This window comes from Pectinophora gossypiella, chromosome 13 (genome assembly GCF_024362695.1).
Source record: "Pectinophora gossypiella chromosome 13, ilPecGoss1.1, whole genome shotgun sequence".
NCBI lineage: Eukaryota > Metazoa > Arthropoda > Insecta > Lepidoptera > Gelechiidae > Pectinophora > Pectinophora gossypiella.
In genome coordinates this window covers 14,593,998-14,609,929 of record NC_065416.1, presented here as the reverse complement: position 1 = coordinate 14,609,929, position 15,932 = coordinate 14,593,998, and the positions used below count along the sequence as shown (strand labels likewise).

At 37.0% G+C, this 15,932-nt stretch overlaps 3 protein-coding genes across 7 annotated transcripts in view; 2 read left to right on the top strand and 1 right to left on the bottom strand.

The window, feature by feature from the left end:
• LOC126372174 (uncharacterized) overlaps positions 1 to 8,407 on the bottom strand; it is a 97,066-nt gene extending 88,659 nt beyond the window's left edge. Inside the window, exons 1-2 of the mRNA XM_050017822.1 lie at positions 8,188 to 8,407; positions 7,953 to 8,107 (exon numbers count right to left, since the gene is read on the bottom strand). Of these exons, the coding sequence (XP_049873779.1) occupies positions 7,953 to 8,107; positions 8,188 to 8,236 (204 nt within the window). The 5' untranslated portion in view covers positions 8,237 to 8,407. The remainder of the gene's footprint in view (positions 1 to 7,952; positions 8,108 to 8,187) is intronic.
• The window catches only part of LOC126372177 (uncharacterized), a 319,771-nt gene that overhangs the window by 117,326 nt on the left and 186,513 nt on the right, over positions 1 to 15,932 (top strand). The window lies entirely within an intron of this gene.
• Positions 8,671 to 15,932, top strand: part of LOC126372114 (kinase suppressor of Ras 2) — a 39,776-nt gene continuing 32,514 nt past the window's right edge. For all 3 annotated transcript variants that reach the window (XR_007567114.1, XM_050017697.1, XM_050017696.1), the window contains exons 1-2: positions 8,671 to 8,952; positions 12,417 to 12,554. Coding sequence is in view for 2 of the 3 variants with exons in the window: in XM_050017697.1 (XP_049873654.1) it covers positions 8,788 to 8,952; positions 12,417 to 12,554 (303 nt within the window). In the remaining variant the exon portion in view is untranslated. The remainder of the gene's footprint in view (positions 8,953 to 12,416; positions 12,555 to 15,932) is intronic.

The window sequence follows — 15,932 nt, the reverse complement described above, 5'->3', positions numbered from 1 at the left end:
ATTATACACTTTGGTACCATGTCACATTAACTTTTTTGACAAATTGAACAGTAAGTCTCATAAACATAAACTGCCTATATACGTCCCACTGCTGGGCACAGGCCTCCCCTAAATCAACTGGAGGGGGTATGGAGCATACTCCACCACGCTGCTCCACTGCGGGTTGGTGGAGGTGTTTTTACGGCTAATAGCCGGGACCAACGGCTTAACGTGCCCTCCGAAGCACGGAATCATCTTACTTTTTCGGACAATCAGGTGATTCAAGCCTGAAAAGTCCTTATCAAACAAAGGACAGTCTCACAAAGTGATTTCGACAATGTTCCCATCGGGAATCGAACCCGGACCTCCAGATCGTGAGCCTAACGCTCTAACCACTAGACCACGGAGGCACTAAATGTCAAATATGTTAGTGCGACAGAGTCCGAAAGTGGGTACATTATATTGCTCATGACTGTACATGTTGGGTCACAATACCTCTGAAACACATTTCTCGGGAATTGTGGGTTTCTCACGATGTTTTCCTTCACCGCTGAGCATGTGATAATCATTTGTGATCCAAACATAACAATTGCTCACGACTATATTATCAAATGGGGCAGTCAGATATACAACCATCACACGACGTCAAATGTTGTTTTATAAGATTTGCGTCTAGCTCTACACAAAAGACAAGGAATATATGAGTCTGGATTGAAATTAATGTAGAATTTAAAACAAACAAAACATAGATAGGATAACACCCGCATCCCCAAAGGGGTAGGCAGAGGTCTAGTACACACTCACTCCTCGCCAGCTATATTTAAGTCCCATGTAATTGGGGACGAGCCTATTGCTAACCGGGCACAATTCCTGGAAACCACGTGATATCAATTGTCTATGGTCGAAATACAAATTCAATGGTTTACAGCCCGAGCTGGGAAAACGAAAGGTTAAGATTAATAGAAGGGATGAAACACAAACTGAGGTCGACTAATTTACGTTACGTAATTAAATAGGGTCTTGTGGTAACCGTTAATAGACGCATTCATGAAACTATTATTGAAGGTGAACCTTTAGTATAATTTAAACTAAATATTTTAGCTTTGAAGGATTCCTAACATACATAAACACCCGACAGGGGTAAATAGACTATGGAATTCCATTTGCTTCGATCCTGACACACTTCTCTTGCTTCCTCCACATTCGTCAATCGTTTCATACACGCACGCCGGTTCAGAGTAGATTGTACTGAACCATTCCTAAGGACATCTTCAATTTGGTCAATGTACTTCCTTCTAGATCTTCCTCTGCCAGCCCAACACAGCATCTATTTCATTTTATTGTTACTAACTATTATTACTTTTGAAGATTTTGCCACAAAAGCTTTCTTAACTAACCTAGGTACCAATTCTAAAGTTTATCATAGATTTCATTATATACTTACTTAATAGGTGTTACATAATACATAAACTCACGCCCGTAATCCCCAATGGGGTGAGCAGAGCCATAAGTAATGATGAAAAACAACTTGCAACTATTGTTGAGAATAGTTGGTGTTGTTAATAGTTGTTTCAGATTTAAATTAATAGTCATTATTTATTTTGCTAAATACCTACCAAGTTTTTATATTTTGTTATATTTATAGTTAGAATACCTAAGTTCATTATAAAGGCTATATCTATCTACTTATTTTAAAACCTTGTAGATAACAAGTCTCCCTTGCCTTGTGAAGTCTCTTTTGTAATTACCTGTTTTATTTATTTTGATGCAATAAAGTATAATTGTATTCTATTGTAGATAATATTATGAATAGTATTATTTAGTATTAATTGGGTATTTATGAATAGTACATTAATGGCAAATCACTGGAGAGCACAGTGTGGAATTTGGAGTCGATTGCGGACATGTTTATCTAAGATTTCTAATCGATAGGTCTAGGATAGGACTAAAACTTCGGGGAAGTAACCATGGGGCTATGTGTATCAGTTATAGAGGTATATAAATATTTGCTGACGTCATCAAAAATAGGTATTGTTAATTACTTCAAAACTAATAATGTTATTTACACATTGTAATTTTTTTATTATGTAATACCGTGAAATATGCCTATGCACAAAATTACAGCTTTGTACGTACTACATAGAAATAAATATTGCAGTTTAAGTGTTTTTCAGAAAAACCGTTATTTCTCTTGAGTGTCTTCGATTTAGCAGTTAATTTAATGCTTCAAACATTAGGAAAATATATCTTAATAATATCACAAAAAATTGCTCACCTAACTAGTTAGACTTCGGAGATATTACGTTTCTAAGGATTTCTTAATTTTCTATGGAAATAGGGTTGACACATATTAAGTAACTAAAAATATAAAGCTACCTACTTAAATGTATTAAATGTCGTAGTTTGTCTATTACTTATTAAATAAAAGACGTCGACCTTTTTTGTGTGAAGCTACTCATACCTAAACTTGCAATGTATAAATGAAGAAAAACAAATTGTTTTGTGTTTCAAACGGAAATAACTCAGAAAGTATAACATTTACGATATTTTGTCAAAGAACATTTGTTGTTTATAATAATATTTTCTATCGATTGGCATAGGTTTAATAGTTCTATAACAATATAAGCCATTTTAATATAATTGCAACTTCATTTTTCTAAGGCGTGGATCTTTGTTTATTATTCTTCGGCATTTCATTTCAGTCTTTAAATTTACATTTTGTACACTATTATCAAGGTTAATGGTTTCTGCTAAAGCATTTTGTAGGTCGTCATCAATCCGTGTATTTTCTGTTGGTTTTAAAAGATTAACAACTTTATCAGAAAGAAGTAAAGGTTTGTGTTTTTTGTTATGTCTATTCAGCGAGCTTATTGAAAGAAACGGATCGGACGATTCTAAAGCGCGGTGGAAAAGGTCAATAATTGTTGATTTTCGGTCCATTTTTCTTGTGTGATGTTCACGGTCATACCGCCAGAACTTGTTGCGGGATTCTCCAGCCTGCTCAGAAAGCATACCTATTGGTAAGGTATTTGCTTTTATAATTTCGCTCCCGTGAGCTAATATCTTATGCAATGTGACCGACATATAACACCAACTGTATTTTTCCACGTATTTTGCAGCCAGTGTTGCACAGGATTCGTGGAATTCATCGGCATCGATATCTAAGCCACATGATAACACTACCAATATTGTGTGCAAATCATCTACTAGCCATTGCTCTATACCTAGGATGTTTGCAAAGGTTTTACGATGTGAATCAGATAGCGCCTTACGAGCTGTATTGCCATCGTTAGTTCTGCCAACCATTGCCCAACTCTGCCAACCATTGCCCAATGGCTCAAATTAGCTTCCAAACGTTTTTTCGATTCTGCTCAGCGCCACCCAAATCCCCTGGTAGTTGCGGCTTCCGAGTACATTCCGCTTAGGGACGGTACTGAAAAGTATCGGCGTCCGAAGGACGTAATATACGATCCCGACGACCCGATTACTCTAGCCATAGAGGTAGCCAATCAGCTCGCGACACCAAACACTTCAGGGCCCCGATACCGACCCCGCCGGCGTGGTCGACGATTTCCCTCATTCAGCGCTTATCTTCAAATATTTTTCCTCTCAGACGACGCCCTGAGCCTAGTTGTTCCAGAATTTGGACGAACAACATCTACTAACAAACCCATTTGTGTTCTTATTTCATTTTGGATATTTTTCTTCCGCTCTTCTACAATCTTACCTTTAATAGATTTTTTTGGTAGTCTCCATGTTTGTACTGCGGGATCGTTTTTATACCCTAAATGAAGTAAGAACTCAAATATCCTAATCCATGCATGCAAGGGGCTCAGTCCGTGAAGCAACGTTTCTGGGTTAACTGGTCTACGGGAAATATTGTCAAGCTTGTTAAATTCCGTGCATGTAGCACCACAACATGCGCATAGCAACTGCGAACTGGTTTCAGTAATGGCATTAAATACTTTTCCATCAATAAGAGTTAAATATAATTGTGGATCACCAAATATATTATTTCCTACACTTGTTTTGGCATAAATTTCCTTAAGTGTAAAAGTGAGATCCTTTATTTCCCCCTCAACTCTATTTTTTTCGTCGAATATTAAAGCTGTGGACTCTGTACGATATTGTATTTTAAGTGGACGGCAAAATCTATAAGACTGAGGCCTTGGGTTTGACCACAGTACGAAACCATAACCTTAATTATTATCTAATATAATAATTTCAAAACGTATTATTAATTAAAGAGATAAATTACATTTTTATTCTCATATTAGAAAAATTACAAATTGGCAGTCAAAAGTTATCGACGAGTAAGTGACAGCCCTAATCACAAAAATAAAAATACAATATTTCCGAAGTCCTGCATTATTTCACGTCTGATTCTTTTTTGTAGTATGTCCCATTATGCTATAAAACTATTTAAGTTAAAAAAAAATGCTAATTCAGTAAGATGAATCGAAAAAAAAAATATTTTAGTTTTTCAGAAAATCGCGGTTCTTCTTTTCGTGTATGAATTTTTTTGTTTCTTTTTCGACTGAAATAATAGAAATAACGTACCCTTTTATGTTTCCATTTATAACGTTGCAAAATCATGTATTTTAAACGAAATAGCGCATTTCTATGGTTTCTATGGAGTTTTCTCGAGTTTTAAAATAACTTCAAAACTAAAATTAATAGAGATGTAGTTTCTTTCCAGAAGTTGAAGGTCGTCACTGGATCTATACGATGGACGAATAAAATATGCATGTCCGCAATCGACCCTAAATTTCACACTGTGGAGAGGCAACAGAAATAACATCTTTATTTAGTCCCAAAGAGTAACTAAGTGTTTGCAGTTAGTGCCAATGCTTTTGTACATACAGACACCTAAATATAGTATAGTACCTACATGATGTTTGTGTCAATACACCCAGAATTATACATATTTATTAGGTAGGTACATTTAGGTGTTTGCCTTGTCACACTTTTGATAAATGACAATGGGCACTTTTGTATGAAACTTGGTCCAAGAACCTCCACTGATGAGACTTATATGTAATGAAAGCTTATGCTTTCCCTATGATTCTGGCAAAGTCCTATCAGATTCTGTCCCGGGGTTCTTTTTTTACGGCCATGTTTGTCCTGGCTAAAAATGTGATAAAATACAGTGGGAGCTAAAATCGACTCAAGATGTGTTGCTGGATAACTAAGTCTACATAAATAATTATGTATCATATTGTATATCATTTTAAAGAGGATCTTTTCCAGAATCCGAAACATAAAAAAAAAACAAAAAAAAATCTTTTTGTAAGCGAATTATAGTCAATTTATATCTGCAGCGCCATTGTTTCTCGGTAGCTAAGTTCAAGTTTCATGCCTTTTACCCCTTCCAAAAGTATCTTACCGATTTTTTTTATATTGCTTCCGGAATTTGATCTGAGTGATAATAACAAGAAAAATAAATAAACACCTCTCCGATAGAGACCGGCTAAGCTATTGCCTATTGCAAGAAATCGTCATCATTAGCAAGTCATTACGGTATTGCATATTATAAGCTTATCAGGAACTTGGAACTTGGTCCAAGAACCTCCACTGGTGAGACTTGCATGTAATGATAGCTTATACTTGTCCTATGATTCTGGCAAAGTTCTATCAAACACTGTCCTAGGGTTTTTTTACGGCCATGTTTGTCCTGAGTGTACAGTAGTGGACTGCAAAATCACCTCAGGATTTGTTGTCGATAAACTATTTAACTAAGGCTATATACATAATTATATATCATAATGTATATCAATTTTAAAGGGGAAGGTTATCAGAATCTGAAACACAAATAAAAAAATGCATTAAGTAAGTATGTAAACGACTTTTAGCCAACTCACGTCCGTAGCACCATTTTTCTCAGCAGCTACGTACGAGTTTCGCGCCTTCCAACCTTTCCAAAGAAGCCCAATCATTTTTTCCTTCTTCTGATATTGCATTCTTAACCTGACAAGACTAAGTGACAACAACAAGAAATAAAATAGATACCATTCCGATAGAGGCCGCGTAAGCTATGGACCTATTGCAAGATAACGTACTCAAAGGCTAGTCATTATAATCCAACAGACGTAACATGATTAGAATGCGGGAGGACGCAAATGTAGTATGTTTTCTTTCACCACAATCTTGTTTTATTAATCCAGGCTTATATTTTGTCTTATAAACAATGCCGAATGGTACAACAAACGTATCGTAAACGTAAGGTTGCCTGGTAGTAATTGCTACCTTGGCAATAAAGCCGCCTTTTGCACCAGTTATTGCCTGAACTTGTTTAATGTGTTTCTTTTGTATACAATAGAGTCATTGTATTGCATCTTGATTAGAATGACTTATTTCTTGTTTCTCTCGTACTAAGCTGTATAGTTGTATTGCTGTTAGTGTTAAAGAGACACATATTTCGTCTCTTTCGCATAAGGCGATGTACTACATTTCCGTCCCGCCGCATTCTAATCATGTTACGTCTGTTGGATTATAATGACTAGCCTTTGAGTACGTTATCTTGTAATAGGTCCATAGCTTACGCGGCCTCTATCGGAATGGTATCTATTTTTTTTTTTTTTCTTTGTTGTCACTTGTCAGGTTAAGAATGTAATATCAGAAGAAGGAAAAAATGATTGGGCTTCTTTGGAAAGGTTGGAAGGCGCGAAACTCGTACGTAGCTGCTGAGAAAAATGGTGCTACGGACGTGAGTTGGCTAAAAGTCGTTTACATAATGCATTTTTTTTTATTTGTGTTTCTGATTCTGATAACCTTTCCCTTTAAAATTGATATACATTATGATATATAATTATGTATATAGACTTAGTTAAATAGTTTTTCGACAACAAATCCTGAGGTGATTTTGCAGTCCACTACTGTACACTCAGGACAAACATGGCCGTAAAAAAACCCTAGGACAGAGTTTGATAGAACTTTGCCAGAATCATAGGACAAGTATAAGCTATCATTACATGCAAGTCTCACCAGTGGAGGTTCTTGGACCAAGTTCCAAGTTGCTGATAAGCTTATAATATGCAATACCGTAATGACTTGCTAATGATGACGATTTCTTGCAATAGGCAATAGCTTAGCCGGTCTCTATCGGAGAGGTGTTTATTTATTTTTCTTGTTATTATCACTCAGATCAAATTCCGGAAGCAATATAAAAAAATCGGTAAGATACTTTTGGAAGGGGTAAAAGGCATGAAACTTGAACTTAGCTACCGAGAAACAATGGCGCTGCAGATATAAATTGACTATAATTCGCTTACAAAAAGATTTTTTTTTGTTTTTTTTTTATGTTTCGGATTCTGGAAAAGATCCTCTTTAAAATGATATACAATATGATACATAATTATTTATGTAGACTTTGTTATCCAGCAACAAATCTTGAGCCGATTTTAGCTCCCACTGTATTTTATCACATTTTTAGCCAGGACAAACATGGCCGTAAAAAAAGAACCCCGGGACAGAATCTGATAGTACTTTGCCAGATTCATAGGGAAAGCATAAGCTTTCATTACATATAAGTCTCATCAGTGGAGGTTCTTGGACCAGATTCGCCCATTCTCCTTTCAATAAATTATGCATGAAAGAGTAGTAAGGAGTGAATATCTTTTTGGAAATAGTGAAAAATATTTGAAGTTACAGAATATGAATAAAGTACATAAATGTTGTAACATATCCATGTAAATAAACCGATAAAAGAACTGAACTGTGTGTCCGATTTAAATATGAATTAAAGTAAGAAAAAAAAATATATAAAGTAGCTTAAACAATTTCGTTTTCTAAAGTGCCAGTGACTTTATTTTGATGTTAACGAGATTTCTTTTAAAAATACTTACGGCGTCACAGTCTAAGCCCAAATATTGATACAAAGAAGTATTGTTTACAACCCTGGTCGCCTTGCCAGTATCTTGTTAGATTCTTATAAGAAAATTAAAAAGTATAAAATATGGAGAGTTCTCACTTACCAGGACTTCATGATGTGTTCGGTTGCCTCTGTGGACCCACTGCACGTTAGAAGACGGCAGTTTCAGGAGTCCCCCGCACGGTATGGTCACATTTGTACCCTTGTCCGCCGCTATATCCCTTATTTCCACCTCCTCACACACCACCCACGGGAAAACTAAAAAAAGTAGTGCTCAATAACAAAGATATCCCAAAGATTTTTTCTAACACAAACCGATTATTTAACAAAACAAATACCTTTTATACTAAGGCAGAACACAGGGAACAGTATACGCTTGAGAAACATTCTACTATTTCTACATCTAAACAATTAGAAAAAAAATCCTCGAGCACTATCTAGGTTAAAGTAAAAAAGATTTATTTTCTATCTAATTAGTTACATTACACAGAATTAATTAACGACGGAAGGCGAAATAATAGGAAACAAATCTCACAACAAACGTCCTCGCTTCATTGATAAAAGTCATAGACTAAAAAATTTAAAGCAATCCACTGTCATTTTGCAGTACTACCAACATTTACAAAAAAAATTTAGAGAACCCCATTCACCGTACTACTCTTTTGATGGTCAGGTAAGTTGACAGCTGACCATCTGACTTGTTGGGTATAACGCCATCTATTGGAATTTAATGAAATCACAACTGTCAAATAACTCTTGTCTATGTTTGCGTAGACAGGCGACCATAGACCAGAATATAGATTTTCTTAGGATATGGCCGCTGTATCGGCAATACAACACCTGCAATGTTTTGTAAATTCATTTTTTTAAAATGAATAGAGAGTTTTTTACTTATAAGTAGTGATTAGTGGATTGTGTACAGTGCTGTGATATTTGTAATGGATGCAGAGAGCGAGTACGAAATAAAGAGAGCTCGTGATGCGATTGAAATGATAGAGACTATCCAGTCGATGATCGACGTTTCTGCTGATAGACTTGAGGGTTTGAGGACGCAATGCTCGACGAGCGCCGAGCTGACGCAGCAGGAGATCCGGACCCTGGAGGTAAGGCGGCCGAGGCCAGCGTTTCATTAGAACAAGTTAGGGAAACATGCCCTTGAAAGTGTGTCGGGTTCCCGGGACTCAAGGCCTCCTGGCTCAAGGACTGGGGTAAATAGTTCATTGCCGTCGCGACTACCCGTGGCGAGCACTCCCACTGACCTTGCGCGTATTCTCGCCGTAATTTTCGTAGTAAACATCGCCAGAAATGAACTTTCCCATTACATTAGGGTTATAGGGGTTATTTTCTAGAAATTTTGAGTTTCGAATCTTATTTGTCACATAAAAGTGTTTGATTTTCAGATGAAATTAATTTTATAAATGTATTTTATTGGCTTAGTAACTAGAAATGTTAATTAGATTGAATTTATAATGAGCAAGATTGCATTCTTGTGTGGAGAGTGTTGACTGATGGGATTGGTCAATGGCTAGGAATTTGCTGACCCACTTCTAAGTGATAAGATTAGACAACACATAACTCCGGTGTTATGACAAGTGTTGATAAAAGATTCTATTTACTTTTCACTTGCATTTGATAAGTTAGTAAGAAAAGCTTATTAGAATTTAAAAAAAAATACATCTTTGCATGAATGGAAGTAAAGAAAAAACATAGAATGCATTCAGTTGTTTGTCATTCCTGGCATCTCATGAAGGTCTCTTCAGGGACTGTTGTCTCTCCAACATGATGGATGATGCATTTCAGTTATAGGCTGGTTACCTGCTAACATTTGACATCCTTTAATTTATTGTTATTGTTGTTAATAATTCTTAGTTGTAAGTTTTGTTATTTAATAGTAATGGGATGGCCTAACACTTGATATGTAGTCATATGCATATAATTAAAATGGTGGAATTACTGCTGTTATTAAGATTTTAGACCGTACCACTTTGATTTATCTTAATTCTACTTTAAATATTTTTTAATAATAGTTAATGGTATATGTTTTTTTATTAATATTGTTTGTAATGTTGTTATTTTCTGTCATATAGTTTTTATTCATTTTTGTTAATTTTGTATGAATGTTTATTTGGTTTCTTAAAGGTACCTTGTTTTTACATCATCGCATTGGGCTTGCCTGTAATGGTGATGTGTTTGTACTATTAGATATAAGTATAAATAAATAATAATAAATAATAAACATTATCATAAAGTGAGGAAAAGTTTTATAAAGAGAAAAGAAATAGCGGCGACGGCTTAATGATGATATTTACATAGAGCAAATTTTGGAGGAGGAGGAACTGGTGGTGTAATGGTTAAGACACTCGTCCCGGCTTGACGGGAGCTGTAGGTTCAAGTCCCGGCCATATTTTTCAATTTAATTTTCTCTTTCCAAATTTCTCTAAAGCACAAGTGAGTGCTATAAATACAATAATAATTGAAATGATTTATGTTATTAAAACCTTACCATATACATACTATTTTCAATCTCCTTGTTCTTCTAATCCTTTATCCCCTGTTGGGATGTAGAGCTTGAATAACAGACTTTCACTGCTCACAATCTTTTCCAGCCAATGTTTCTTTTTTTTTCAGCTAGTTTCAATTTGTCAAAAGACAAATGGACAAGGGAGACCAATAATGTCTTTAAACATATTTTAAATGTTAAGTTTAAGTTAAATATTTAAATATCAAGTTTTAAGTTTTGGTTATATATATTATTTATAGTTAGATTAAGTTCATAATAAAGTTAAAAAATTGTGGTTGAAATTCTATCATTTTCGAAAATTTTACGACAGGAAATTCTACTTGATATCAACTCAGAATCATGATCTCAATAAATTATCCCCCAAACTTTTTGTTACGATGTCGCTAACACCCTGTATAGGCTTACTTGATGCAACCAGTCATAAATCAATAAATTACTGCACATTTAGTGACCCACGTCAGTGCATAGCCATAACAATATGATAGACAATTGAAATAGCATACCCTGATGAATCAACAAATCTGATTGAATTCTAATGTGTCTGTAGGAATGATATGACACATTTATTGATTTAAATCGCAATATTGTTTCGCTTTATTCATTTCTTTCATACATATAATATAACTTGTAAGCTATATTGCTATGTTGTAATTATATGTATGTTATGTACCTATATAAATCAATTTGCAAACACTTTATATAAAGTCATTATAATTTCTTCATTTATTTCTAACCTTACCTACTCTGTATTGGGCTGGTTTCCCCTTCGTGGGTTGGCAGGTCAGACAGGCAGTCGCGTCTGTAAAAAACCGGACCTGTCATGAATTCATGAAAACATGAATTCGAAGACAAGTTCGAAAATCATTGGTTTGGGATTCGAACCTGCGACCTCAACGTGAGAGTCAGTCGTTCTCCGCCATCTATACATAGTATTATTTTTAATTTTATGATATAGGTTAGTTGTGGCTTTACAGCCATACCTACGTATGCCTACTTCAATATATAACTGTGGTCACTCACTGGCGAGCAGGAGAATGAAACGCCATCAAACCGACAACAATCCACCAGTTGGAGATTTCTCCTGCAGAGTGTGTGGTAGAGTTTGCCGCTCTAGGATTGGCTTGCACAGCCATGAAAGAAAGTGCATTTCTTCGAGGCAATGACGTCATAAATCGTCTGAAACAGACGTATAAGGCCAATGATGATGCCCATCTAAAGTTTATACTTCCCCTCACGTTACAGCAACTGTCACGGGCGCGCGAATTATATCGATTGTTTTGACCAATAGCCTTACGATGTATATCCACGTAGATAGCATTGGCTGCGCCCTGCTGGTCGAAACTCTCGATATAATTCGCGCCGCGGCGCGGTTGTGGTGTAGAACTTGCATGTGAATTAATAAACCAGTAAACTGATAAGAGGTGTTTACAAATAAATCAATCACTTCATATTGCCGTCATAATAAAACAATTATCCAATCAGTTGGCACAAACAATAAGCACCATGATTCATACTATTGTTCCCAGCACTTTGTAGTTAATTTAAATAACTATTTTCATATCAAACTCTATCTCAATATCTTTATTCAAACCGCGTCAAACAAAAAAGAAACAGTTACTTTTTTTACATAAATATATTTTTGTCAAACGTCTCATCTGCCTGAAGCTACTGCAGCATCTCACAACCTGTATAGTCGAGGAATAGTAGCTGCAAGAAAAACATCGGCATGGTCCTAGACATTCTTAAAAAAACAAAAATATTGTAAATACAATTTTAGTAATTTGGCTGCCGAATATCGGTTCCCAGGCGGTTATTCCCATGCATTCCTATCTTCTGTATATTCAATAACCGCTAACCAATAGAAAACGAAATGAAATAAAAATCTTAATAAAAAAAAAACAAAAAAAAAAACAGTATTTATAAATGCAATGCACTAAGAAAAAAGAAGAAAATATAAGACAAGGTTTTTCGTTAGTTTTAGTTCCGTATTTAGTAATTAGAATTTCGTAACTTGTCAACTTAGTTACACAACACAATTGTTTCCAGGGCAAGTTGGTGAAGCACTTCTCCCGTCAACTGGTGACGAAGGCGCGGTTTGGAGAGGAGCTGCAGAGGCAGTTAGCTGGCGTGCCGCGGCTGGCGCAATGGCTGAGGGTCGTTGGACTCAGTCAGGAATCCATCGAGGTAAATAAGATGTCGAAAGAAAAATGAAGGAAGATATTACTCCTACTCCAATCCCAGACATCATCACTAATTTAAGAGCCATGCTCTTGTCGGTGTAGCATTTTTCATGCTACTTTTTTAGGCAGTGGTTTCCCCTTTGCCTTCCGCCCCGCAGTACTCTGTCTGACGCGAGTGGGATGGCGCCCAGAGTAGTCTATTACAAAGCCGTACTAGAACTCCTGTCCTCCACCTCTGAATATATGTTGCCAGATAATATGTGTTGCCAGTTCGGCGCCTAATCGCGCACTGAGGTAAAGTACTGTCAACTTCGCTATATTCATAACTTTCTGAGCGCTGATGTTCAGTCTACGGTAGTAGTAAATCTATGGCTTGCGGCCACTTACTCATAGGCTCGCCCACTATTACAAGATCGATAGAGGTTAAAAGTCGATTAAAAGATCGATAGAGGGAGTGAGGAGCCTTTGTAAGACGGCATCTATAGTCGCTCTTCAGGAGACGTGGTTGCTGTCGCATGATTTACCATTACTCAGCACTATCGACGAGGAGTTTGGGTGTACGGGCACATCGGCAGTGGACATGTCGGCTGAGTTGCTTGTGGGCCGACCGTACGGTGGTGTCGCATTACTATGGCGAAAAGTGGCGTTTGATTCTGTGTCAGTGATAGACTGCAATAATGATAGGCTCTCGGCGATCAAAATTAGTGTCAGAAATATATCTGCTGTAGTTTTCTGTGTGTATATGCCTACAAACAGCTATGCCAATCTACCAACATTTACAGAGTGCTTAGGTGCAATAAAGTCAATTATGGAATGTGAAGAACATAGTGGAATTAACTCTTTTTACATTTTAGGTGATTTTAATGCCCATTTGAATAAACTATTTTTTACAGAACTGACAATTTTTTGTAATGATGAAAGTTGTTGTTGTATAGATGTTGATATTCTAGGTATGCAATCAAATACATACACATTTCATAGCGATGCTCATGGTTGCGATACATGGTTGGACCACTGCATTGTCACTGAGTCGGCTCGACACACTGTAACTGATGTCTGGGTACAGCATGATGTATTTTGGTCTGACCATTTCCCTCTTGTAATTGAAACTAATTTAAATAAGATTATACCTAAACCTAAATTACAAAATTTTGTACAACCTATATCTAAAAAGGGAACTGTATGGGGGGATCGACTCCCTGAACAAATAGACAGATATCATAGTATTTGCCAGTCTAGATTAAGAAATATTGATTTTCCTATTGAACTTAGAGAATGTAGTTATGGTTTTTGTCAAAATAAGGAGCATCATAGTATTTTAAACAAATTATATAATGACATAATTAATTCTTTAACTGACGCTTCTATCGCAACATCTCATTCCAAATGTCACCGAAAGAAAGGGTGTATTGCTGGATGGAATAAGTACGTTGCCGACGCTCATAAGGAGGCTAGACTAAAGTTTGAAGTGTGGCTCCTGGCGGGTAAACCTAAACAGGGTAAATATTTTGATGATATGTCGGGCTCAAGAAAAGCGTTCAAAACGAAATTAAAATGGTGCCAGAACAGACAAGATCAAATTAAAATGAACTCCCTTGCTGTTAATCACTCAAACAAAGATTTTAAGAAATTTTGGCAAAATACAAATAAATTGAATGTACGACCAGGTATCCCATTAAGCGTCGACAGTGTGCAAGATCATAGACAAATCGCAAATCTATTTAAAGACCATTTTTCTATACGATCGCCTTTGGGTCCTTCGTCAAACGGCGTGAGCAGCGATGGGGCCGGCGTGTCCGGGCGAAATCTGATATTCACAGCTAAAATGATTGCTAAAGTTATTAGTAAGATGAATAGAGGTAAATCGCCGGGACATGACGGTCTCAGTGTGGAGCACTTTAAATTTGCGGGAGTTCATCTACCACGAGTGTTATCACTACTATTTAACTTGTGTGTTACTCACTCCTACCTACCTGAGGCACTAATGCGCACAATTGTGGTTCCAATTATAAAAAGTAAAACTGGAGATGCATCTGATAGGAACAACTATCGGCCCATCTCACTTGCTACTATAACAGCTAAAGTGCTTGACAGTGTGCTCAATGATCATCTGAGTATTATTAAACTCAACGACGCCCAGTTTGGGTTTAGACCAAGACTATCGACTGAAAGCGCTATTTTATCGCTAAAACACACTGTCAGGTATTATACAGAGAGGAGGACGCCGGTGTATGCGTGTTTTCTCGATTTGTCCAAAGCCTTTGACTTAGTCAATTACGATCTGCTCTGGACTAAGTTGGGGGGCGCGGGTGTGTCGGCGGACTATATCTCCCTCCTGAAATATTGGTATTCTAACCAGATGAATCAGGTGAGATGGGCCGGGAGCCTCTCAGATGAATACGTCTTGGAGTGTGGAGTGAGACAGGGTGGATTGAGCTCCCCACTGTTATTTAATGTGTATATCGATCAGCTGATCGGAGGGCTCAGCAGTACCCATGTCGGATGTCACATTGACGGGACATGCGTGAACAACATAAGCTATGCCGACGACATGGTGCTGCTGAGTCCTTCGATTAGGGGTTTGAGAAAACTCCTGTCGATTTGTGAGTCATATGCGGAGGCGCATGGTCTAAAATATAACTCAAAAAAGAGTGAAATATTAGTATTCAAAGCGGAAAAACATCAACCCGCTCATGTGCCTCGGGTGACTCTCAATGGAGTTGAGTTAAAACTGGTCGATAAATTTAAGTACCTTGGACACGTCGTGACGAGTGACCTAAAGGACGATGTCGATATTGAGAGGGAGCGCAGGGCGTTGGCGGTGCGGGGTAACATGCTCGCCCGGAGGTTCACCCGATGTACACGTGAAGTTAAAATAACACTTTTTAAAGCTTATTGTCAGTCTTTTTACTCAGCGGGCCTCTGGGTTGCATATACCAAACGCGCCTACAACGTCTTGCGAATCCAATATAATAACGCTTTCAGAATGCTGTTGCGGCTTCCGCCCCGCTGTAGCGCATCAGGTATGTTTGCCGAAGCCCACACGGATGGTTTTCATGCGATTATTCGCAAAAAAGCAGCTTCTCTGCTGCAGCGCTTGCGAAACAGCTGCAACGGCATTTTGAAAATGATAGCGGCTCGGTTTGATTGTCCCATCCAGCATCACTGGATACAGGTGGCGATAGGAAATAATAAATAATGTTAAATAAATATTCATAATACCGTAATTTGTTTTAGCTACTAATAAATACTAACATAGCTATAAGTTGAATTGTTACTCACACTCTTAACTAACCATCTATGGACTATTGTGTTGTCTGATATAAATGAATAAATAAAAAATAAAATTACATGGGAATTAAACATGGCTGGCGAGGGGTGG